Source organism: Panthera pardus, unplaced genomic scaffold (assembly GCF_024362965.1).
Source record: "Panthera pardus isolate Hobbes unplaced genomic scaffold, ASM2436296v1 HiC_scaffold_5, whole genome shotgun sequence".
Lineage (NCBI taxonomy): Eukaryota > Metazoa > Chordata > Mammalia > Carnivora > Felidae > Panthera > Panthera pardus.
The window spans coordinates 18,922,200-18,946,665 of NW_026526980.1; the positions used below are offsets into that span (position 1 = coordinate 18,922,200).

A 24,466-nucleotide genomic window follows, 5' to 3' on the forward strand; every position below is an offset into this window, starting at 1 on the left:
GAGTCAGCTGCCCTGTTCTCGCACCTGGAAAGGAGGGGAGCCCACCCAGGGCTCAGTAACTAGTTCAGCGACACAGTCCACAGTGGGAGAAAACAATCCCCTCCCTCATGTGCTGTGGGAAGAATGTATACAGCCATTCAAAGGAAAAAGCACCCTGCCTGTGCCCACCAGCCAGAAACCATTTATCGGTGGGGTGGAGCGGCACTTCTCCCGGAACTGAGGTGCACAGAGTGGGACCCTTTAAGACATCAGGGTTTGAATCCCAGCTGAGCACTAGGGAGGCATAGGAGTCGAGTCAGTGGAGCAAAGAAAAAAAATAGGCCTGCTTATGCCCACACAGTGCTGCGAGGACTACCTGAGCAGAGTGGTTTGGAACACCTGGTCTGGGGAGGAGAGACTGGGGTGTCACCATTTTTCTCCCCATCACCAACAAGGTGGGGCTTCAGAGAAGGGACAGCAGGCCCACAGTGGAGGCGGGACTCACCTACACCAAACCATACCCTTCAACACCAGATAACTACATATCTACCAGAGATTGACATTGACCAACCAGGCACCCCCTCTTCCAGATGAGCGCTGCCACCGGTTCCAAGGCACCCAGAGGTTTTGCCTTTCCAAATTTAATTCTTGGACAATTCTTAGTTTATATATTTTTTCTTCCTTTTCTCCTTATTTCTTCCCTTCCCTAGTCTGGGTATTCAGGTTGTTGGTTTGTTTAAGCAGACATATTTAATCTATTTTCTTTATACCTGTTCTATATCTCCCTCTTTATTTTCCCCTCTCTCTTTCTCTCTCTCTCTCTCACTCTCTCTCTGAATTAAGCCATATAGTTCTCTGCCTGGTCAATTTTCTTTTCTTTTCTTTTTCCCTTCCACGGTCATTTTTCTCTTTGTATGGGATAAGGCCTGTTCCACCACTCCCACCACCCCCTTTTTTAAAAATTTTTTTTCCAGGGTTACTTTAATGAACAAATCAAAGCACACCTGGTACAGAGTCCAAAACATCACTACGAGGAGGGAAATAAAGAAGCTAGAGTCACAACAACAGAGAGTACATAACACACTCCAAAAAACACCTCCTGAAGGTCCAGGTCCTGGACAGTGTATAGTAGTGCTCGCAGGTGCAGGACACAAAAGTTTCTAAAACACAGAAGGGACAGAAAACTAGCCAAAATGATGAAACAGAAGGATTCTCCTCAAAATAAATTCCAGGAAGAAATGACAGCTAAAGAATTGATCACAACAGATATAAACAATATAACTGAACAAGAATTTAGAATAATAGTCATAAGATTAATCACTGGGCTTGAAAAAAAAAACATAGAAGACAGCAGAGAATCTATTGCTGCAGAGATCAAGGAACTAAAAAATAGTCATGATGAATTTAAAAATGCTGTAAATGAGGTGCAAAATAAACTAAAGGTGCTGACACTGAACACTGAAGAGGCAGAGGGGAGATTAGGTGAAATAGAGGATACAATTATGGAAAAAGATGAAGCTGAGAAAAAGAGAGATAAAAAAAAATTCTCGACCATAAGGGGAGAATTAGAGAACTAAGTGATTCAATGAAATGGAATAATATCCATATCATAGGAGTTTCAGGATAAGAAGGGAGAGAGATAGGAGCAATTTGAACAAATCATAGCTGAGAACTTCCCCAATCTGGGGAAAGAAACAAACATTGAAATCCAGGAGGCACAGAAAGCTCCCTTCAGATGCAACAGGAATCGATCTTCTGCATAACATATCATAGTGAAACTGTCAAAATGAAAAGATAAAGAGAGAATTCTAAAAGCAAGAGATCTTAAAGGGGACTCTGTGAGGAATGTTGCAAAGACTACAAAGGACCAGAGACATCATCAAAAAGATGAAACCTACAGATAACAAATTAACATTAAATCCACATCTTTCAATAATAACACTGAATGTAAATGGACTAAATGCTCCAATCAAAAGACACAGGGTATCAGAATGGATTAAAAAAAAAAAGACCCATCAATTTTCTGTCTACCTTTAGACCTGAGGACACCTTCAGATTGAAAGTGAGGGGATGGAGAACCATCTATCATGCTACTGTAAGTCAAAAGAAAACTGGAGTAGCCATACTTGTATCAGACAAACTAGATTTTAAACTAAAGGCTGTAACAAGAAATGAAGAAGGGCATTATGTCATAATTACAGGGTCTATCCATCAAGAAGAGCTAACAATTATAAATGTTTATGCGCCCAATTTGAGAGCTCCCAAATATATAAAACAATCACAAACATAAGCAATCTTGTTATAAGAATATGGTAATTGCAGGTGACTTTAATATTCCACTTACAACAATGGACAGATCATATAGGCAGAAGATCAATGAAGAAACAATGGCCCTGAATGATATACTGGACCAGATGGACTTGACAGATATTTTCAGAACTTTTCATCCAAAAGCAGCAGAATACACATTCTTCTCGAGTGCACATGGAATGTTCTCCAAGATAGATCATATACTGGGTCACAAAACATCCATCAATAAATATAAAAGAATTTAGATCATACCATGAACATTTTCAGATCACAATGCCATGAAACTTGAAATCAACCACAGGAAAAAGTTTGGAAAACCTCCAAATGCGTGGAGGTTAAAGAACATCCTACTAAAGAATGAATGGGTCAACCAGGCAATTAAAGAAGAAATTTAAAAATTTATGGAAACAAATGAAAATGAAAACACGACAGTCAAAACCATTTGGGATGCAGTAAAGGTTGTCTTAAGGGGAAAACACATTGCAATCCAGGCCTATCTCAAAAAACAAGAAAAATCCCAAATACAAAATCTAACAGCAAACTTAAAGGAACTAGAAGCAGAACAACAAAGAAACCCCAAGGCCAGGAGAAAAAGAGAAATAATAAAGATCAGAGCAGAAATAAACAATATAGAATTAAAAAAAAAACAAAACCAGTAGAACAGATCAATGAAACTAAGAGCTGATTTTTTGAAAAAATAAGTAAAATTGATAAACCCCTAGCCAGACTTCTTAAAAAGAAAAGAGAGAGGACCCAAATAGATAAAATCACGAATGAAAATGGATTTATCACAACCAATCCCTCAGAAATACAAGTAGTTATCAGAGAATACTATGAAAAATTATATGCCAATAAACTGGACAACCTGGAAGAAATGGACAAATTCCTATACACCCACACACTACCAAAACTCAAACGGGAAGAAACAGAAAATTTGAACAGATTGATAACTAGTGAAGAAATTGAATCAGTTATCAAAAATGCCCCAACAAACAAGAGTCCTGGGCCAGATGGCTTCCCAGTGGAATTCTACCAGACATTTAAATCAGACTTAATACCTATCCTTCTCAAGCTGTTCCAAAAATAGAAATGGAAGGAAAAGTTCTGGACTCATTCCATGAAGCCAGCATTGCACTGATTCCCAAACCAGAGACCCCACAAAAAAGGAGAACTACAGGCCAATATCCCTGATGAATATGGATGCAAAAATTCTCAACAAGATACTAGCAAATCGAATTCAACAGCATATAAAAACAATTATTCACCATGATCAAGTGGGATTCATTCCTGGGATGCAGGGCTGGTTCAATATTTGCAAAGCAATCAATGTGATACATCACATTAATTAAAGAAAGGCTAAGAACCATATGATCCTGTCAACAGATGCAGAAAAAGCATTTGACAAATTACAGCATCCTTTCTTAATAAAAAAACTCTCAAGAAAGTCGGGATAGAAAGAACATACCGGAACATCATAAAAGCCATATATGAAAAGCCCACAGCTAATATCATCCTCAATGGGGAAAAACTGAGACCTTTCCCCCTGAGATCAGGAACAGGACAAGGATGTCTACTCTCACCACTGTTGTTTAACATAGTGTTGGAAGTCCTAGCATCACCTATCAGATGACAAAATGAAATAGAAAGCATCAAAATTGGCAAAGAAGTTGAGCTTTCACTTTTCGCAGATGACTTGATATTCCACATGGAAAACCGGAAAGACTCCACCAAAAAGCTGCTAGAACTGATACATTAATTCAGCAAAGTCACAGGGTACAAAATCAATGTACAGAAGTCTGTTGCATTTCTATACACCAATAATGAAGCAACAGAAAGAGAAATCAAGACTTCGATCCCACTTACAATTGCACCAAGAACCATAAAATACCTAGGAATAAACCTAACCAAAGATGTAAAAGATCTGTATGCTGAAAACTATAGAAAACTTATGAAGGAAATTGAAGAAGACACAAAGAAATGGAAAAACATTCCGTGCTCATGGATTGGAAGAATAAATATTGTTAAACTGTCAATACAACCAAAGCTATCTACACATTCACTGCAGTCCCAATCAAAATTGCACCAGCATTCTTCTCAAAGCTAGAACAAACAATCCCAAAATTTGTATGGAATCAGAAAAGACCCTAAATAGCCAAAGTAATGTTGAAAAAGAAAACCAAAGCGGGGGGCATCACAATCCCAGACTTAGGCTCTACTACAAAGCTGTAATCATCAAGACAGTATGGTACTGGCACAAAAAACAGACACATAGACCAATGGAATAAATAGAGACCCCAGAATTGGACCCATAAATGTATGGCCAACTAATTTTTGACAAAGCAGGAAAGAGTATCCAATGGAAAAAAGATAGTATCTTTAACAAATGGTGCTGGAAGAACTGGACAGCAAGCAACATGCAGAAGAATGAAACTGGACCACTTTCTTACACCATACACAAAAATAAACTCAAAATGAATGAAAGACCTAAATGTGAGACAGGAAACTATCAAAACTCTAGAGGAGAAAACAGGCAACAACCTCTTTGACCTCAGCCGCAGTAATTTCTTGCTTGACACATCTCCAAAGGCAAGAGAATTAAAAGCAAAAGTGAAGTATTGGGACCTCATCAAGATAAATAGCTCTGCACTGCAAAGGAAACAATCAACCAAACTAAAAGGCAACTGACAGAATGGGAAAAGATATTTGCAAATGACATACCAGATAAGGACTTAGCATCCAAAATCTGTAAAGAACTTACCAAATTCAACACCCAAAAAATAAATAATCCAATCAAGAAATGGGCAGAAGACATGAATAGAGACTTTTCCATAGAAGACATCCAGATGGCAAAAAGACACATGAAAAGATGCTCAACACACTCATCATCAGGGAAATACAAATCAAAACCACACTGAGATACCACCTCACACTGGTCAGAGTGGCTAAAATTAACAACTCAGGAAACAACAGATGCTGGCGAGGATGTGGAGAAACGGGAACCCTCTTGTACTGTTGGTGGGAATGCAAACTGGTGCAGCCACTCTGGAAACCAGTGTGGAGGTTCCTCAAAAAATTAAAAATAGAACTGCCCTACAACCCAGGAACAGAACTACTAGGAATTTATCCAAAGGAAACAGGAGCGCTGATGCATAGGGGCACATGTACCCGTATAGCAGCTCTTATGGGTGCTATATAGCCAAATTATGGAAACAATAGCCAAATTATGGAAAGATCCTAAATGCCCATCAAGTGACGGATGGATAAAGAAGATGTGGTTTATATGTACAATGGAATGCTGCTTGGCATTGAAAAAGAATGAAATCTGGCCATTTGCAGCAACGTGGATGGAACTGAAGGGTATTATGCTAAGTGAAATAAGTCAGTCAGAGAAAGACAGATACCATATGTTTTCACTCGTATGTGGATCCTGAGAAACTTAACAGAAGGCCATGGGGGAGGGGAAGGGGGAAAAAAGTTACAGAGAGGGAGGGAGGCAAACCATAAGAGCCTCTTAAATACTGAGAACAAACTGAGGGTTGATGGGGGTTGGGGGAGAGGGGAAAGTGGGTGATGGGCATTAAGGAGGGCACCTGTTGGGATGAGCACTGGGTGTTGTATGGAAACCAATTTGACAATAAATTATATTTAATAAAAAATAAATAATAAAAATAAATAAATAAACATTTAAATTTTTTTAATTAATAAATAAAAGGTTTAAAAAGAAAAAGAAACTGACCAGAACCAGTCATGACCACTGACTGTCTCTGAGAATGCACATATGTCCAATGTATGAACTTTTGACATAGAAGGGCCTAAAACCCTACTCTCAGATCATATTATGGACACCAATCTCTGGTTGTGGATTGCATGAAAACATATGTAGAAGCTTCTCGCAGGCACAGATGACAAAATGACTTCAACCTTCCCCTACTTATTAATTTCCTTTATCTGATTTTGAAGTCATGTAGCTCCTCTCCCCTATAGCCAGACTCTTTTTTTGTTTGTTGCCTTAAAAATCTCTGACTCTCCCCCTTAGAGAAGGTGGATTTGAGGCTGGATTTCCCATCTCCTGGTTGGGCTGCCTCTCGAATAAACCCTTCCCATGCTGCGTATTCAATGTCTCAGTGACTGGCTTTGCTGTGCACTAGGCATACAGACTGAGGTTTGATTACCAAAGTATCCAAAGCCCTGATCTATAGAAACCAATAAATTCAACTCTTTCTTCTACAGAACAGTGTTTTAAACTATTTGAGGGCCAAGATGTTTTATTTAAAGAGGAATACTTATATGGTGTGGAAAACAAAGAAATTTAAGGCAGGGTCCCCTTTCTCTCCACATTTGCAGCCTTGTGGGAATTAATTTCTGATAGTATCTCTAAAATACAATACCCAGAGTTGAACACAGCATGAGCCAAGGCAAGCTCCAGCAATATAACCATATTCATCCAACTATGATCACCCCAGTCCTCTTGGCTTACAAGAGGCTGCTAAGCAATGGTGGCACCTGCCTGAGCTCTAAACCAAGCACAGGAGTCTCTGCTGACCCCCAGCCATCAGCTGCTTTCTTCCCCAGATACCTGGCTCCCTGCCACACGACGATAAGACAGCCCTGGAGGGTAGAAGAAGGTGATTGTGGTTCCATAGGAGTCTTCACCATCATTCCACACTGTCACTTTCATATTCAGCTCCAGGGTACTCCCCACCACCAGAGTCTTCAAGCTAGTTGTTGGGGTAGAGGGCAGGAGATAATTCTGGGACTGGGGCTAGAAATGGTCTGGGGATAAAACACAGAGTGAGGAAGTAGGGAAGAAATGGGGTACAGGTTGTCTGTTTCTGAGCACAGGGTAGAAATGTTAGGGAGAGCCAGAGCAGGAGCTCCAGGTTCAAGAAGAGGGGTTGGGGAACCAGGGCAGGTCTAAGGAGTGGTAGCTCACCCTGAGAAGTCAAAGGAGATGCCAAGGTCATCCTGACAGACATGGTCAGTTCCACAATTCTTCTCAAAGGGAAGCTGAAAGGGAAGGCAAATGAGGTTTTCCCCAAGTTCTGGAGTCCACACCCTCCACTCCTTTCTGGAAGATTCCAGTACCAGGACTCACAGAGGCCACGAAGTATCGCTGAGCATCCACAGCCAAGACAGGCTGGAGGTTTCCAAAGGAAGGGATAGGTTTGCCCACCAGAGAGAAGTTGAGACGCAAGGTGATGGGGGTCACTGAGTCCTCCACACAGGCCTAGAGAATGGACATTGAAAACAGCAGTGGCTAAGGAATGCATCCTCACAGTCACTAGCTGTGTCCTGTTCCCTCATCTGTAAAATGTAAAATTTGTGTGCAATGACTATAATTCCACCATGCAGAACCTCTGCTTTGCCTATTTTCTGCCTTGAATTCCTTACCCCCAGCCTCCTACACAGCTCATTCATTCTATTCAGGATCTTCCCAAACTCTACCTGCTCAAGAGGTCTCCCCAATACCTTCTCTGCTCTCCTCCCTGACTTTATCCTTTTTTTTTAATTTTTAAATGTTTATTCTCTTTTTTTTTTTTTGAAAGAGAGAGAGAGAGAGAGCAAGTGGGAGAGGGGCAGAGAGAGGGAGACACAGCATCCAAAGCAGGCTCTAGGCCCTGAGCTGTCAGCACAGAGCCTGACACAGGGCTCGAACTTATGAACCACAAGATCATGACCTGAGCTGAAGTCAGATGCTCAACCGACTGAGCCACCCAGGTGCCCCGACTTTATCTTTCTTCATAGCATTCATCACTATCTGACATCTATTATCTAGGAACTTGATTGCTTTTGGCCTTCCCCTAGAGTTTCCCATGATCATGCTGTGTCCCCAGTGCCTCAGACAAGGCCTGTCTCAGAGAAGCAGTTCCTAAAAGAATCCCAGTACATCAACCCATAGCTCTCTAAACCAGTGGTTCTATCCTAAAATCCAGCTATGTAGCCTTAGCAATTACAGGTGACCCATCCATTTATTCGTTTGCTCACTCACTCATTCAGCTAACAATGTTATGCACCTCCTGTATGCCAGGTGCTGTGCTGGGGCTGAACCACAGTGAGAATCAGAACACACTCTGTTCTTTCCCTGCCCAGCCCACTGCCAGCCTCAGAATCTCTGCCATCCCCAGGACTTCAAAGTCCCCTTACCAGGAGGAGCAACCTCACGGTCTCACAGTACTGTCTCAGCCCAAGGACTCGGATATGAGTCAGATTCCGGGCTTTTGTCTCCTCAAAGATGGCACGGGGATTCTGGCGGCCAGGGTCGAGGGTCAGGTCAAAGGTAACAGAGCTTTGGAGGTCACCTGCAGGGGAAAGGAGGGGATAAGGAGAGATGAGAGAGCCAGAAATGCCTCAGGTGGACAAGGTTCAAGGTAGGAGACAGGAGTCCTGAGCTGAGGGATTCCAAGTGTCAGGGTATCTTGGGTCAAAGAGGAGAGGACTCACCCAGCCGATTCTTGGGACTTTCATAAATACGAAGGCAGACGTTGGCATCACCCAGTGCCTTGACAGAGGCTGTCTCTTCCCGACATTCAAACACAGACCTGGCAATCTCTGCAGATGTGAATTGGATATTCATCCACACCCTGAGCACAGGTCTGGTCCTATGAGTGGAAAACTGAGCTGATGGCAGGCCCTTGATCCCAGGAAGACAACGTGGGATGGGGATTGGGAGGCTGGAGTCCTACGTGGACTTAGGATACCATCTGGAAGTGTCTGAGAAAGGCTTTCTCACCTTAGCAACACCACCTGCCCCTGGGCCCCCACAGCCAGGTCCACCAGTCCATCCAGGGTAAGGTCCTGACCCCCACTCAGTGACTGCCCAAAATACTGGAGGCTGGGGGAGAGCTGGGAGCCTGAGATCCGCTGGCGAGAAAGGGAACGGCAAGTCAAGTTGAGGGTGAGGGAAACGAGTTGGAAATTAGCAACAAGAGGAACAGGAAGGTATGAATGTGGGAGACAGAAAGAAGAGGTGAGTAGTGAAAAGATGTCACCAGAAGTGCTTAAAAAGAGGAGGTGGGGTGGGGCAATGATGACTAAAGAAAAGGAAAGATCCCTAAGACATAAGTGAAGACATGGTGATTGAAAGGCTGGCCTGGCGACCTGGGTCTCATTCATTCATTAATTTACTTAGTCTCAGGTTCAATTATGGAGCCTCCACTCATGAGCATGAGGCCTTGGGCCAGGATCTGATCTTACTGTGCCTCAGTTTCCTCATGCTTCATATGGGGATAATAATACCTCAGAGTTTAGCTGTGAGTAGTAAATGAATTAATGCATATAGTTCTTTGAACAGCACCTGGAAAAGTCACTAGTCAGTTACTGATTATGATGAGTATTAGGGCTAAATGGGACCTCAGAGTTCATCTGACCCCACCTCCTACTTTTCAGACAGTGCCAAGGCCACATGACCTTTAAGAGATCAGCTCCATATCTGAAATCAGATCCTCTGACACCATGCCCAAGGCCCCTTTTTGCTCCCAAGGGCGACCATATCTCTTCAGAGGACAAGGGATGGGAAATGGCTGTACCCATAATAAAATGCTCTGGAAACTTGCCTCCCCTGTGCATTCCTTCTCTTTTATTTCCATTGCCCCTGTAATGACAAATCCCTTGAAGAATGTGTCCTTTAAAATCTCTGGACACTGCTGGGACTGGAAGACATTAAGCATAGTCATATTAAATAAAGAGTAATTTACCAATTACTAAGGGTGTCTAGAAAGGAAGAGGCAGGAAGTGATATACAAACCCAGTCAAATGGCTTCATGCTCAAGAAAACTGATCTTACCACCATATCCTCAGGTTTGTGTGGGGCCCAGTGGGAACAGGGTAAGTCCTTCCCAGTCAAGTATGTTGTGGGATACATCATGGTGGGAAGGAGGGAAATCATGGTGGGCCAGCAAATCTGGAAAGGTCTCCTCTTAGAGTCCTTATACCCTCTTGGGTATAACTCAAGTGATATTTGCAATTGAGATTTTTCATAGATATGCTTCTAAGCAGCTGTAGCAACGTGAAGTTAAACAGGTGGTGTGGAATGAATGCAGTTTCTTGACATCTGGTGTTATTGTCAACAAAGCCTTTCACCCTCTTCTTAAACTTCCAAGTTCTTTAGTGGCGCCTGGGTGGGTCAGTAGATTAAGCGTCTGACTCCTGATTTCAGCTCAGGTCATGATCTGCTAGCTTGTAGCAATGCAGAACCTGCTTGGGATTATCTCTCTACCTCTCTCTGTCTGCCCCTCTACTACTAGCACACCCTCACTCTTGCTCTCTCTCAAAATGAATAAGTAAACTTAAAAAAAAATTCCAAGTTATTTAGAACCCCTCCCATTGTTAAACTGTATTAACAATAGTTGATTATAATACTGTAACACCAATTATATGCCAGGCACATGTGTATATTTATACTATGTATGTACTCTATATGTACTAACTCATTTAATCCTCACAGAAGCAGCCAAGTGAGGTTGGTTCTCTTATTATCACCATTTTACAGATGAGGAAACTGAACACAGAGAGATTGTAATGACTAAGACCATGTAGCTGGGAAGTAACAGAACTGTAGAGACCTTCTTTGACATTTTTGTTGTAACAACTTTTTGAGATATAGTTCACACACCATACAATTTACTCTTTTAAAGCATACAAGTCAGTGGTTTTAGGATGTTCTCAGAGTTATGCTACCATCACCAAATCAATGTTAGAACATTTTGATCACCCCCCAAGAAAACCCATACCCCTTATCACCCACACCCATGTTCCTCATTTTCCTCCATTGCCAGTCCCTGACAACCCCCAATCTACTTTCTATCTCTGTGGATTTACCTATTCTGGACATTTCATATAAATGGAATCATACAATATGTGCCCTTTTGTTTCTGGCTTCTTTTTACTTAGCATTATGTTTTCAAGCTTCATCCATGTTGTAGCAAATACTAGTATTTCATTCCTTTCATGGCCAAGTAATATTCCATCATATAGGTATTTATTTACAACAGAATTTATCTGCTCATCAGTTAATGGATATTTGGATTATTTCCATATTTTGGATATTATGAATAATGCCCCTATGAACATTGATGTATAACTTTTTGTGTGGACATAAGGTTTCAATTCTCTTGGGTGGAATTGCTGAGTCATACAGTAACTCTACGTACAACCTTTTGAGGAACTGCCAGATGTGTTCCAAAGTAGCTGCAGCATTTTACATTCACACCAGCAGTGTTTACGGATACCAAACATTCAACATTCTCACCAACACTACTTATGATCTATCTTTTTATTCTAGCCATGCCAGTGGCTGTGAAATGGTATCTCACAGTGGTTTTGATTTGCTGATGACTGATGACTAATGATGTTTGACATCTTTTCATGTGCATATTGGTCCTTTGTATATCATCTTTGGAGACATGTCTATTCAAATCCTTTGCCTATTTTTTAATTGAGGCTTTCTTTAACTTTTGCCATGAGAAGAAACCCTCCCTTTTCAGGAGAACCTGCCCCATGGATGAAGTACTCCTGCCTAGACAGATATTTGGCAGGATTACTAATGACATTAGGACATAGTCATAAAGCATCAAAGGAGAAGGGGTGAATAGACAGGCACACAGAGGCAGCCCAACCTAAACTGGCAACAGGGAGCCACCAAGAGAGCCAGCACTGGGTTAGAAGTCAGGAAATTGAAGCCTCCCTCATCACCATTCCTAATCCACAATAAACCTTGGACAAATCACTGATTTTCTCCATGCCCCAGATTTCATCTCTAACATAGGTTTGCTAATGCCTGGCTTATGTACCTTGTAAAGCTGCTGGGGGATTAACAGGTCTGGATAGAGAGCTCACTCAAGAATCAAGTCCTAGATTTACAGAGGAGAAGATGGTGGCATAGGAGGACGCTGGGCTCACTGCACCTGCTGGTCACTTAAATTCCACCCACATCTGCCTAAATAACCCAGAAAACCGCCAGAAGACTAGCAGAACGGACTCCCCAGAGCCAAGCATAGACAAGAGGTCCACGGAAGAGGGTAGGAAGGGTAGAGAGGCGGTGTGTGCTACACGGACTGGTGGGAGGAAGCCAGGGCGGTGGAGGGGCAGCCTGCCTGGCAAGGTGGAATCCCCTAGTCTGGCTTGAAAAAGTGGAGGGGCCAGACTGCGTGAGTTCTGACAGCCAGTGGGACTTAACATCTGGAATGTTATAAGTCACCAGCTCGGCTCAGAGAGCAGGAGGGCGAGAGGACACCAGGAGGGAGAGGTGTTGAGCCCTGGAAGACAGAGCTCAGCTCAGCAGGGAACAAAGGCACTGGCCAGCGCCATCTCTCCCTCCCATCCCCCAGCCGAAATTCCAAAGGGAACCATTTCCTGTCACTGAAATTGCTTGCACCACGCAAACACCCAATGCTGTGCCTCTGTGGATCCATCCCTTCGACGGGTCTGCCTGCCTCCCTCCCAGTGCTGCAGGGCCCCTTGTGCAGGGGAACACTGATAGCAAAGTGAGCTAAGCCTGCCCCTCCCACCCCTGTACACCTAGGGGATCCACCCCAGCTAATATGCCAGATCCCATCAAAGCAGCACCACAAGCCTGGCAGTGTGCAAGTAACCCAGACAGGGGCCACACCACTCCACAGTGAGTCCTGCCCCTGGGAGAGCAGGACATAAAGTACACACCAGTCTGACTGTGGCCCCAGCGGTGGGCTGGGGACAGACATGAGGTCTGACTGTGGCCCCACCCACCAACTCAAGTTACTCCAGACAGCACAGGGGAAGTGCCCTGCAGTTCTGCGCCACTCCAGGGACTATCCAAAATGATGAAATGGAAGAATTCTCCTCAAAAGAAACTCCAGGAAATAGCAACATCTAATGAATTGACCAAAAATGATTTAAGCAATATAACAGAACAAGAATTTAGAATAATCATCATAAAATTAATCGCTGGGTTTGAAAAAAAGTATAAAGGACAACAGAGAATCTATTGCTACAGAGATCAAGGGACTAAGAAACAGTCATGAGAGCTAAAAAAAAAAAAATGCTATAAATGAGGTGCAAAATAAAATGGAGGCGACCACAGCTCGGATTGAAGAGGCAGAGGAGAGAATAGGTGAATTAGAAGATAAAATTATGGGAAAAGAAGAAGCTGAGAAAAAGGGAAATTAAAAAATCCACGACTATGAGGTGAAAATGCAATGAAACGGAACAATACCCTTATAATAGGAATTCCAGAAGAGAGAGAGAAAGGGGCTGAAGGTGTACTTGAACAAATCATAGCTGGGAACTTCCCTGATCTGGGGAAGGAAAAAGGCATTGAAATCTAAGAGGCACAGAGAACTCCCTTCAGACATAACTTAAATCGATCTTCTGCATGACATATCATGGTGAAACTGGCAAAATACAAGGATAAAGAGAAAATTCTGAAAGCAGCTAATGCTAAATAGGCTCTAACTTACAAAGGTAGACAGTAGCAGAGAATAGTAGCAGACCTATCTACTGAAATTTGGCAGGCCAGAAAAGAATGGCAGGAAATCTTCAATGTGATGAACAGAAAAAAATATGCAGCTGAGAATCCTTTATCCAGCAAGTCTGTCATTCAGAACAAAAGGAGAGATAAAGGTTTTCCCAAAGAAACAAAAACTGAAGGAATTCATCACCACTAAACCATCCTTACAAGAGATCCTAAGGGGGATTCTGTGAGTGAAATGATGCAAGAACCACAAAAGACCAGAAAAATTACTACAAGCATAAAACCTACAAACATCACAATGACTCTGAACCTATATGTTTCAATAATAACACTGAATGTAAATGGACTAAATGCTCCAACCAAAAGACATAGGGTATCAGAATGGATAAAAAAACAAGACCCATCTATTTGCTGTCTACAAGAGACTCATTTTAGACCTGAGGAGGTCAGGTCCATTCATGCTACTGGAAGTCAAAAGAAAGCTGGAGTAGCCATACTTATATCAGACAAACTAGAATTAAATTAAAGGCTGTAACAAGAGATGAAGAAGGGCATTATACAATAACTACAGGGTCTATCCATCAGGAAGAGCTAACAATTATAAATGTCTATGCACCAAATACGGGAACCCCCAAATATATAAAACAATTAATCACAAACATAAGCAACCTTATTGATAATAATGTGGTAATTGCAGGGGACTTTAACACCCCACTTACAGAAAAGGATAGATCATCTAGACACACGGTCAATAAAGAAACAAGGACCCTGAGTGATACATTGGATCAGATGGACTTGACAGATATATTTAGAACTCTGCATCCCAAAGCAACACAATATACTTTCTTTTCAAGTGCACATGGAACATTCTCCAAGAGAGATCACATACTGGGTCACAAAAGAGCCCTTCATAAGTATACAAGAATTGAAAGCATACCATGCATACTTTCAGACCACAATGCTATGAAGCTTGAAATCAACCACAGGAAAAAGTCTGGAAAACCTCCAAAAGCATGGAGGTTAAAGAACACCCTACTAAAGAAGGAATGGGTCAACCAGGCAATTAGAGAAGAAATTAAAAAATATATGGAAACAAATGAAAATGAAAATACAACGATACTAATGCTTTGGGATGCAGCGAAGGCAGTCCTGAGAGGAAAATGCATTGCAATCCAGGCCTATCTCAAGAAACAAGAAAAATCCCAAATACAAAATCTAACAGCACACCTAAAAGAAATAGAAGCAGAACAGCAAAGACACCCCAAACCCAGCAGAAGAAGAGAAATAATAAAGATCAGAGCAGAAATAAACAATATAGAATCTTAAAAAAACTGTAGAGCAGATCAATGAAACCAAGAGTTGGTTTTTTGAAAAAATAAACAAAATTGACAAACCTCTAGCCAGGCTTCTCAAAAAGAAAAGGGAGATGACCCAAATAGATAAAATCATGAATGAAAATGGAATTATTACAACCAATCCCTCAGAAATACAAGCAATTATCAGGGAATACTATGAAAAATTATATGCCAACAAACTGGACAACCTGGAAGAAATGGACAAATTCCTAAGCACCCACACACTTCCAAAACTCAAACAGGAAGAAATAGAAAACTTGAACAGACCCATAACCAGCGAAGACATTGAATCGGTTATCAAAAATCTCCCAACAAATAAGAGTCCAGGACCAGATGGCTTCCCTGGGGAGTTCTACCACACATTTAAAGCAGAGATAATACCTATCCTTCTCAAGCTTTTCCAAAATAGAAACAGAAGAAAAACTTCCAGACTCATTCTATGAAGCCAGCATTACTTTGATTCCCAAACCAGACAGAGACTCAGCAAAAAAAGAGAACTACAGGCCAATATCCCTGATGAATATGGATGCAAAAATTCTCATCAAGATACTAGCAAATCGAATTCAACAGCATATAAAAACAATTATTCACCATGATCAAGTGGGATTCATTCCTGGGATGCAGGGCTGGTTCAACATTCCCGAATCAATCAATGTGATACATCACATTAATAAAAGAAAGGTAAGAACCATATTATCCTGTCAATCAATGCAGACAAAGCATTTGACAAAATTCAGCATCCTTTCTTAATAAAAACCCTCTAGAAAGTCAGGATACAAGGAATATACTTAAACATCATAAAACCATTTATGAAAAGCCCACAGCTAATATCATCCTCAATGGGGAAAAACTGAGAGCTTTCCCCCTGAGATCAGGAACATGACAGGGATGTCCACTCTCACCGCTGTTGTTTAATATAGTGTTGGGAGTGCTAGCATCAGCAATCAGACAACAAAAGGAAATCAAAGGCATCAAAATTGGCAATGATGAAGTCAAGCTTTCACTTTTTGCAGATGACATGATAGTATGCATGGAAAACCTGATAGATGCAACCAAAAGTCTGCTAGAACTGATACATGAATTCAGCAAAGTCGCAGGATACAAAATCAATGTACAGAAATCAGTTGCATCCTTATACACTAATAATGAAGCAACAGAAAGACAAATAAAGAAACTGATCCCATTCACAACTGCACCAAGAACCATAAAATACCTAGGAATAAACTTAGCCAAAGATGTAAAAGATCTGTATGCTGAAAACTTTAGAAAGCTTATGAAGGAAATTGAAGAAGATATAAAGGATTGGAAAAAGATTCCGTGCTCACGGATTGCAAGAATAAATATTGTTAAAATGTCAATACTACCCAAAGCTATCTACACATTCAATGCAATCCCAATCAAAATTGCACCAGCACTCTTCTCGAAGCTAGAACAAGCAATCCTAAAATTTGTATGGAACTACAAAAGGCCCCGAGTAGCCAAAGTAATTTTGAAGAAGACCAAAGCGGCAGGCATCACAATCCCAGAATTCAGCCTCTACTACAAATCTGTAATCATCAAGACAGCATGGTATTGGCTCAAAAACAGACACATAGACCAATGGAATCCAATAGAAACCCCAGAATTAGACCCACAAACGTATGGCCAACTAATCTTTGACAAAGCAGGAAAGAATATCCAATGGAAAAAAGACAGTCTCTTTAACAAATGGTACTGGGAGAACTGGACAGCAACATACAGAAGGATGAAACTAGACCACTTTCTTACACCATTCACAAAAATAAACTCAAAATGGACAAAGGACCTGAATGTGAGACAGGAAACCATCAAAACCCTAGAGGAGAAAGCAGGAAAAAAACCTCTCTGGCCTCAGCTGCAGCAATTTCTTACTTGAAACATCTCCAAAGTCAAGGGAATTAAAAGCAAAAATGAACTATTGGGACTTCATGAAGATAAAAAGCTTCTGCACTGCAATGGAAACAATCAACAAATCTAAAAGGCAACCAACGGAATGGGAAAAGATATTTGCAAATGACATATCGGACAAAGGGTTAGTATCGAAATCTGTAAAGAGCTCACCAAACTCCACACCCGAAAAACAAATAACCCAGTGAAGCAATGGGCAGAAGACACTTCTCTAAGAAGACATCCAGATGGCCAACAGGCACATGAAAAGATGCTCAACGTCGCTCCTCATCAGGGAAATACAAATCAAAACCACACTCAGATATCACCTCACGCCAGTCAGAGTGGCCAAAATGAACAAATCAGGAGACTATAGATGCTGGAGAGGATGTGGAGAAACGGGAACCCTCTTGCACTGTTGGTGGGAATGCAAACTGGTGCAGCCGCTCTGGAAAACAGTGTGGAGGTTCCTCAAAAAATTAAACATAGATCTACCCTATGACCCAGCAATAGCACTGCTAGGAATTTACCCAAGGGATACAGGAGTACTGATGCATAGGGGCACTTGTACGCCAATGTTTATAGCAGCACTCTCAACAATAGCTAAATTATGGAAAGAACATAAATGTCCATCAACTGATGAATGGATAAAGAAAATGGATAAAGAATGGATCAAAGAAATTTTATATACACAATGGAATACTACGTGGCAATGAGAAAGAATGAAATATGGCCTTTTGTAGCAATGTGGATGGAACCGGAGAGTGTTATGCTAAGTGAAATAAGCCATACAGAGAAAGACAGATACCATATGTTTTCACTCTTATGTGGATCCTGAGAAACTTGACAGAAGACCATGGTGGAGGGGAAGAAAAAAAAAGAAGTTAGAGAGGGAGGGAGCCAAAACATAAGAGACTCTTAAAAACTGAGAACAGACTGAGGGTTGATGGGGGGTGGGAGGGAGGGGAGGGTGGGTGATGGGTACTGAGGAGGGCACCTGTTGGGTTGAGCACTGGGTGTTGTATGGAAACCAATTTGACAATAAATTTCATATTAAAAAAAAAAGAATCAAGTCCTCATAGAAACAGGGAACATACCAATGTGTCCTTATCTAAAGTTCCAGATTTTCCTTGCTGCCTACAAGGTGCCCAGGGCTAGGCAAAGGAAGCAAGTTAAGGGAAAGGAGAATTTTCTTGGTGGCAGTGCAGAAGACAGGGAGAAGCAAGGAGGAGGTGGTTGTAACAACAGAATTTGCGACCAGTCCTTACCTGGCTGTAGGAGGGGCTGATGCCCAGTTCTGAGGTTCCATGAAATAGGTAGACAGCACCCCGGTTCTCCTGCTCTCCTGGGGCCCCAATGGCCACATCTGTCAGCTTGTCCCCATTCACATCCCCCAGCACTGTCAAGGCTGCCCCAAAGCGGCCCCAGGGGTGGCCCTGCTCCCCACAGAGAATGACCTCACACTGCCATCTAGCCCTCTGCAGAACAAAACAAGTGTCAGGACCCAACCAGGCAACCCCTCCACCCCACACCCAGGTCCCACCCAGCCCAGGTCTCATCAGACACTTACCCCCAGGGGCAAGTGGCACATGGACACCTGCCCCCCCCGAGTTGGCTTGTAGTAATGTGGAGCCCCAATGAGGACGAGGTCAGAGTTGCCATCTCTGTTCACATCGACAGAGCAGAGGGAGGCCCCAAAGTAGGAACCAATCTGGAGGATAGAGTGTGAAGTCATCCTGCCTGCCTCTGTCAGAGGCATCCCCTTCTGGGATAGGTCCCTCCTCTCCCCAGTCACCAGGGACTTCCCCCATGGATCCCAAAACCCCTTCTCCTCCCTCTCTGCCCCTGGAGACCCTGCCACCCTCGTGTTTCACTCTGGCTTCCTCTACATCCAACCTGGGTCCCTGCAACTTCAGCCTTCGGCCTCCATTGCCCGAATGCCTGAGTGAAGATAACAACCTTCCCAGTATGCTGATGGCGGGGGGCCCCCAGGATCAGGATCTTCACCCCCTTCCAAAATGCCAGCTCAGTGGAGTAACCTGAGGGGGGCAGACCTCAGCATAAAAGCTTCCTCCCTACTCCCCAAGCTCCTGCCCTTCCCAGGCAGTTCATCTCCCTCCTGTGCCCCCAATCACAGCCTTTTCTCACCTAGATAAGAGTCCCTCATGTCCACATTCTCTTGAGACATGTTGATGAAAGTGGGGTTCATATTTTTGGGGTATAGGAAGGCTCCTCCAGACCAGCTGAAGCTCCCCACAGCCCCCAGAACTGGCCCATCCTGGGAGGAAAGGATTCCAGGGCTAAGCAGGTTTGAGTCAAAAACAGACAGCCTATTTAAAACAATGCCTACCACTGATTCCACTTTTCTTTTTTCATGTTTACTGATTTTGAGACAGAGAGAGAGAGAGAACGAGAAGGAGGTGGGCAGAAAGAGAGGGAGGAAGAGAATCCCACGCAGGCTCCATGCCAATAGCACAGAGCCCAATACAGGGCTCAATCCCACAAACAGCTAAATTATGACCTGAGCCAAAATCAAGAGCTGGACACACAACAGACTGAGCCACCCAGGTGCCCCCTGACTCCACTTATTATTTGGAATTCTCTTTCTCCACTCATTCATCTAACACCTATCCTTACCTTCCCTCCTCCCACCACTCCCTACCTCTTACATCAATGGCCTGAAAATGGCCCCACTCACAGGTGAGAACACAGCGCTGAAACCCTCCTGGGACATCTCCAATTCAAAGGAACTACTGCTTATGGTCTGCGTACCTGGAAGAAGACATGACACCTGGGTTCCAGGGGGAAATACAGGCTTTACCAAGTCTGAAAAGGACATCTCAGCTTTAGACGATCTAATGTTGGACATTAATACCCAAAGGGAGGAATTGGTGGCTATGACAAGTGGGTCCAGGTCCAAGAAGGGAAAGCATTTATGGGTTATGGCTTCTAAAGTGAGTACTTTCATCTCTGACTTACCCTCAATGGCAAAGATCTTCTCTTTCAGTTGGTTTTGAATGTCTCTCAAAGCATCAAAATTCTCCACTTGAAAAATGTACTCATGGGAGGGCTTTGATGCAATGTCATTTAATTCTTTCCGGGAATGTGGATTTTGAAAAGCCAATCCCACCTGTCCCCAACAAAGACCAACTCAGTGAAAATAATAATAAATTTAATATGCCTGCCACATGCTGGGTGCATATCCCCCAATAACGCCACAAGGTCAATATTATTACACTCAGTGTACAGATGAGAAAAATGAGGCTCAGACAACATCAGGGAATTTAAAGAAAAGGATCAGGGTCCCCAGGCTGGAACACAGCTTTCATATTGAAGGTAGTAGAAGCTGAGAGAGCTGAGGTTTTTGTCCTAGAAAGGGAAGTTGCTTTAAGAGGAAGTGAAGGGAGGAAGCGGTGGGAGGGTATTTCCACATCCTACCCCAACTGCATAGCGAATGATACCCGCAGCTTCAGCCCTAGGGATAACATCCTCATAACCCAGGGGGTCTCCTTTTTTCTGACCATCAGTGATGACAATAAGGATCTTGGAGGCATCTTTTCGGGCCCCACTTGAGGCACTGAACAGTTGATTTCTGTCAGAGAAGAAGATCCAGAGACCTGTGAACAGAACTGCTACTGGTCCCTTATGCCTTTTGAGAACAAGTTGTTGACCCTTTCTCTTGGAGGTCCCAGTCCCACCTGTAGGCCCCCAGCTTGGTGAGGAGACCACAGGCTGAATTTCTGTCCCAGCCTGTCCCTCTCTCATGGAGATAGGTGAGGCCTAAAGGAAGACCCAGATGTTTTGGGGAAGGACCCGGGAGAAGGGAGGACTCACGTAACCATTTGGATGGCTGTAGCTGTGTAAGTGAACCCTTGCAGCTGGTATACAGAATCCAACAGGCCTAGTGGGTTTGAGCTGTATATGAAGTCTTTGAAAGTGAAGTGCACCCGGGAATGGTCGGAGAACTGCATCAGAGAGAACTGGGAGAATTGAAGGGGGCTGGGAGCCAAGGCCACTTGACCAAAACCCCAGGCACCCCACCCACAAACCTCCCACAGGGCCCCTGCACACTTGCCTTCCCTCCCCCAAGGACACACCTGGGTGCTAGGTCTCTGGAACTGGCTCATAACAGCCTTCACAAAATTCAACATCTTGGTAAAATCTCTGAAGGAGATGCTCCCTGAGCCATCGATCAGGAACACAATATCCTGCTCCTGCCTCGGACACTCTGAGAAAGGAAGTGGCACCAGTTCTCCAAGGAACACTCCCAGAGCCCAGGACCTCAGCATCCTGGCCACAAGAACTCACTGCCCCCCAACCCAGGGACCTCCTTAAGCCCTGCCTAGAATAGGGTCCTTTGGCCTCCTTAAGTCCCTAAAGAGGCTATATCTGTGATTCAGCTTCTCACACCTGTGTAGTCAGCCTAGGTGATAAAAAAGTGAAGTTCCTCCAATCCAGATGGTAAGAAACGGGGAGCCCCTCCTTCTACCTTGGCTGTCTGTGCCCCTCTCCCAAACCCTATCCCACTCCCTCTCCCATATCCCCATGATCCAGCAATGAAAGGAGCCTGCTTCAGCCCCTGGCCAGAATCTGTCCTCATTAGTCAATGCCAAACTGTGCTTTTGTTAAATATTTTTAATGTCATCCCTGGAAATAACCACACACTGGCTCTGTTCTGTTCTCAGCTTAAATATGGGCCCCTATTCCCCTCCTGAGTGTATTCAAAATTGGTCAAAAAGAGGAAGCTCTCCCAGTTCTCCAAGAAGAGACCTCCCAGCCTCCCTCTTTCATTCCAGAGGTTCCCACCAGACAGTGGTGTCCTGGGTGTTCTTATGGGAGCCCAGATTCCTATGGGCGAAGTCTAGGAGGTGCTAGAAGAGAACTCCATTCAGTGGCCAGACGTCAGTTTCCCCAAGGGCTTGAGTGGAAATGTGAAACCAGGGAGGGGCCTAGTGTGCACACATACATTCATGCATACCTATTCACATACACATACATACACAAATAAACCCATGCATACTCATATGCACACATATACACACATACTCATATATATACACTCATGTAAATATACATACAGGCACATATGCATGTGCATATATATGCACACATATATATATCCATGTACATAGACACACACACACATACACACACTGCTCAGATTGTCTGCGCCTTCATCATTCTTTCCCATTCTGTTACACAAATTGGTTATACCCCAGGGTGTATTGACTGAAAATAAATTCCCTTCTCCCTAAAAATAATAGCAGCTAACATTAATTGAGCCCTCACTATGTGCTAAACCTTGGCCATGGATCATCTTATGTCACTCTCAGGGTTGGGTGTCATTACCCCCATCTCACAAATGAAGAAACTGGAGCTCCAAAAGGGTTAGGTCATAGAAAAGTGGAACAGTAATGTGGCAAGATGTGAAAGCATACAGTGACTACCCAACTCATGTCTGGAACTGCTATACTATCCAGTACATATTTTTTCCAGATGTCTTTTTTATCCACTCTGGCAAAAGTGTCTCTGGCCCACTACACTCCCAATCACAAGTGTGTGGGCTCCTCAAAGAAACCAGTAGTCCCCAACACTCACCCTGCAGGGCAGCCGGGAGCCTCTGGGCCTGCCAGGAAGGGGAAACCAGCAGGAAACAGAACCCAGTCAAGTACATGTTTTCCTTGCATGTATGGTGCACTGTGGGGCCACAGGCCTAAGGACAGAGGTGTCTGATGGGAGGGGCTGTCCCTGCTTCCATTCCATCCTTCCAACCCAGTATTTTCACACTCCCCAAGGTCCCCAGCCCCACTAACCCCAGGTCCCCATTCTTCCCTTCAGGACAGCTCTGCAACCCAGGTAACTCACCAGCAGTTGAGAGGGGTTGGTTGAGGCTGCCAGGGACAGGCCCAAGGACATGTTCACTGCTTCTGGGGGGACTGAGGGGACAGATATGTGCATGGTCACCCTCAGATCTGTGTAAGATCTGGGCAGGGGTCACCTCAACCCTGCAAGACAAGGAGGTCTGGAAAGTGAAGGAGGCTTTCAGGTCTTAAGCCATGAGGGTAAGGGGTGTGATGGACAAAGAGGCTATGAAGGGATCAGGAAGCTTGTCTGAGGGTGAGGGTCTGCAGACAGAGCTGGAACTGGGAAGTGCATCTTCTGTGCTCCCCCCAGGTCCCCAGAGCATAGGAGTTTGGACCTGGGTCCCAGGGAGAGGCAGTGACTCACTCTTCAGGCGGATAGGCTCACACTTGCCCGTTCTATAGTCACACTGGTAGAGGCTACCTGTTTGGTTGGCAGCCTTTATCTCCTGGGGGGCTCCAACCACCACCCTGGGGGGAGGAAGACAAAGAACACTGAAGTTAAGAATATGGACAGTGGATGGGGCGCCTGGGTGGCTCAGTCGGTTAAGCGGCCGACTTCGGCTCAGGTCACGATCTCGCGGTCCGTGAGTTCGAGCCCCGCGTCGGGCTCTGTGCTGACAGCTCAGAGCCTGGAGCCTGTTTCAGATTCTGTGTCTCCCTCTCTCTCTGCCCCTCCCCTGTTCATGCTCTGTCTCTCTCTGTCTCAAAAATAAATAAACGTTAAAAAAAATTTTTTTTTAAAGAATATGGACAGTGGAGCCAGACTGCCACTCGGCAAGTTTGCTTCATCTCTAAGCCTCAGAGTCCTTATCTGCAAAGTGGAGATTAATAACAATTTAAGTTACACATGGGAGGGATTTTTGTCTGTTTTGTTCTCCTGTATATGTCTGGCTCCTTTAGTAGTAAGTGCTCAATAAATATTTCCTGAAAAGTTGATTCTTACCTATCTTATAAGATTATTATGATGACGAAATTAGTACTCACCTAGAAATGCAAATCAAAACTACATGGAGATATCACCTCACACCTGTCAGAATGGCTAAAATCAACACAAGAAACAAAAGGTGTTGGCAAGGATATGGAAAAAGGATCCCTCATGTACAGTTGGTGAGAATGCAAACTGGTGCAGTCACTGTGGAAAACAGTATGGTTTCCTCAAAGGGCTACAAATAGAACTACTGTATGATCCTGCAATCACACTCTTGGGTATTTACCCAAAGAATACAAAAATACTAACTCAAAAGGATACATGCACCCCTGTGTCTATAGCAGGATTATTTACAATAGCCAAGATATGGAAGCAGCCCAAATGTCAATTGGTGAATGGATAAAGAAGATGTGGGATACACACACACACACACACACACACACACACACACACACTATATATATATATAATATATATAATATATATATATATATATATATATATATCTGCACCAGTTTGCATTCTCACCAACTGTACATGAGGGATCCTTTTTTTCCATATCCTTGCCAACACCTGTTGTTTCTTGTGTTGATTTTAGCCATTCTGACAGGTGTGAGATGATATCTCAGTGTAGCTTTGATTTGCATTTCTAGGTGAGTACTAATTTAGTCGTCACAGG

The 24,466-nt window shown here is 43.4% G+C and overlaps 1 protein-coding gene across 1 annotated transcript in view; it reads right to left on the reverse strand.

Moving 5' to 3' along the window:
- Positions 1-24,466, reverse strand: part of LOC109259047 (integrin alpha-X-like) — a 44,592-nt gene that overhangs the window by 17,049 nt on the left and 3,077 nt on the right. The window contains exons 3-20 of the mRNA XM_053894551.1: positions 23,224-23,327; positions 22,861-22,931; positions 22,594-22,708; positions 21,093-21,223; positions 20,830-20,975; positions 20,434-20,587; positions 19,975-20,125; positions 19,694-19,767; positions 19,144-19,273; positions 18,892-19,034; positions 18,566-18,706; positions 18,264-18,473; positions 9,020-9,150; positions 8,731-8,888; positions 8,434-8,588; positions 7,385-7,516; positions 7,223-7,296; positions 6,866-7,007 (exon numbers count right to left, since the gene is read on the reverse strand). Coding sequence (XP_053750526.1) covers positions 6,866-7,007; positions 7,223-7,296; positions 7,385-7,516; positions 8,434-8,588; positions 8,731-8,888; positions 9,020-9,150; positions 18,264-18,473; positions 18,566-18,706; positions 18,892-19,034; positions 19,144-19,273; positions 19,694-19,767; positions 19,975-20,125; positions 20,434-20,587; positions 20,830-20,975; positions 21,093-21,223; positions 22,594-22,708; positions 22,861-22,931; positions 23,224-23,327 — 2,362 coding nt within the window. The remainder of the gene's footprint in view (positions 1-6,865; positions 7,008-7,222; positions 7,297-7,384; positions 7,517-8,433; positions 8,589-8,730; positions 8,889-9,019; positions 9,151-18,263; positions 18,474-18,565; positions 18,707-18,891; positions 19,035-19,143; positions 19,274-19,693; positions 19,768-19,974; positions 20,126-20,433; positions 20,588-20,829; positions 20,976-21,092; positions 21,224-22,593; positions 22,709-22,860; positions 22,932-23,223; positions 23,328-24,466) is intronic.